The following is a 1,793-nucleotide window of genomic DNA, read 5'->3' on the forward strand; positions in this document are numbered from 1 at the left end:
AAGACGAGGAACCACCACTGCGGGACTTGCTTATAACTCTTCATCAACTTTGCATGGATGTCCATCTTGACATTCTTCACAACTGAACTACTCTGCTTCCAAATATCACTGTCAGAATAGAAATGAACAGTTCACAAATCCATTTCAGCTATTTCTCGAGTTGATTCTCATATGGTCGCTCAACGATTAAAATGACAAGATACATGTACATAAAGCTTTACGAGAGGCTAACCTGCCTTGAAATAGTGCAACATGCGTGAGGGTTGCTGTAAACCACGCGAATCCCGATCCAATTGAGAGAGCAAACAAAGGACTGAGGTAGAGCTTGCTGTACTTTTCATAAGCAGAAATGTTGAGATGGAATTGTGGAGTGAAAATTTTGGTGGTATCGTATTTGTGCCCGCTAGCTGTGAACAACTGATTTGAAAAGATTGGAAACTTCTGAGCATCGAAAGTGTTGTACTTCCAGTAACATAATGGAACAATGATGTATATGAACATGACAAATCCAACGCCAACATTTAGAATCGAGGACCACGGTGTCACTAGTGGACTGCCATGATAAGCCGATATGCCAGCCCAATCAAAATGTATGTACCTGTGTAGTCTAAGACGATGATGAGAGAACAAAGAAACCCAACACTTTGTTTATAATAAGCCCTCATAACAGTAATAGCTCCAATGCTATAAGCATCACCACCACCAATAGACACACCACAATTCGCCATAACAGTAATAACAACATGCTCTTTAATATTAAAAGGTCCTGGATTCAAACTAAATGAACCCCATCTCCCAAACAAGGCAAAATTATTCTTTGGAAGTGTTGCAGCCATGAATTTACCAATAGGAAGTACAGCAATTTGCATTAAAATAGCTGATATAGTCAATGGCTGAGTTCTATATGTTATTTCCCATAATATGGTCGGGTACGCAGAAATCTATACAGTAGAACAACAACTTCAACTCGAGTTCAAGTATAAACAAGAACACAATGAAGTATCAAATACCCTCAACACAAGATCAAAATGAACTTTCCGAGAAGTGTATTTATTTTTTCAGAAAAATAGATGAAACAGAAATGATTAAGGCTAAGTTGTTCGAATTCACGCACTTTCCTTAAAAGAATAATTCCCTCACTGTACCCGAGGTTATGAAATCTTCTTCCCAAAATAAAATAGCCTTCAATCCGACTATAATAGTACCTCAAATAGGCAAATTTTTTGAATGCACTCAACGATTTGAATGATCACACACAAAATTTTTATAAATCAAGAAGAAATTTGTAATTTGAAATTTGATTTATTTATTCGATTTTGACTTTAGAGAGAATTTAAGAAAATAAAATATAAAAAATTAAAATTAAATAATTATCAAAAAATGAAAAAAATTCTTTTAGAAACAGATTAAAAAGAAGTGAGAGATAAATGAATAAGAAGAAAAATTAGTTATAAATGATGATTAAGAATATATAAATGGTGTTCTTCCCTATTGGGCCTAAAGTTCTGTCTATTAGACTTAAAATGCCCTCTCACCTATATTTAAAATGCCCTTCCAATCTATCTAAGCAAATTATATGAATGTGTCATTCATAATACTTAATTACATAAATAAAAGTAATATCTTTTTTATATTAAAAAAATAAAAAAAAATTTCATATATAGCCATTTTAAAAAAAAAATAAAAAAATAATCATAATTCTTAATTTAATGAAATAACTAATCATCAATTCACCTTAATTTTAAACAATCTTCAAATTAAGTAGAAAGATATATTTTTCTCTCTTATATTCA

At 32.2% G+C, this 1,793-nt stretch overlaps 1 protein-coding gene across 1 annotated transcript; it reads right to left on the reverse strand.

Annotated features, from left to right (window-relative positions):
• Nucleotides 1-26: 26 nt before the first annotated feature.
• Nucleotides 27-869, reverse strand: LOC107854321 (oligopeptide transporter 3-like; the record flags this gene model as incomplete). Its single annotated transcript, XM_047402798.1, has 3 exons — nucleotides 637-869; nucleotides 233-553; nucleotides 27-108 (listed from the first exon to the last, which is right to left on the reverse strand). Coding segments are annotated over exons 1-3 (636 nt in total), but the record flags the coding sequence as incomplete, so codon positions are not given.
• Nucleotides 870-1,793: the final 924 nt, after the last annotated feature.

Source organism: Capsicum annuum, unplaced genomic scaffold, assembly GCF_002878395.1.
Source record: "Capsicum annuum cultivar UCD-10X-F1 unplaced genomic scaffold, UCD10Xv1.1 ctg27656, whole genome shotgun sequence".
Lineage (NCBI taxonomy): Eukaryota > Viridiplantae > Streptophyta > Magnoliopsida > Solanales > Solanaceae > Capsicum > Capsicum annuum.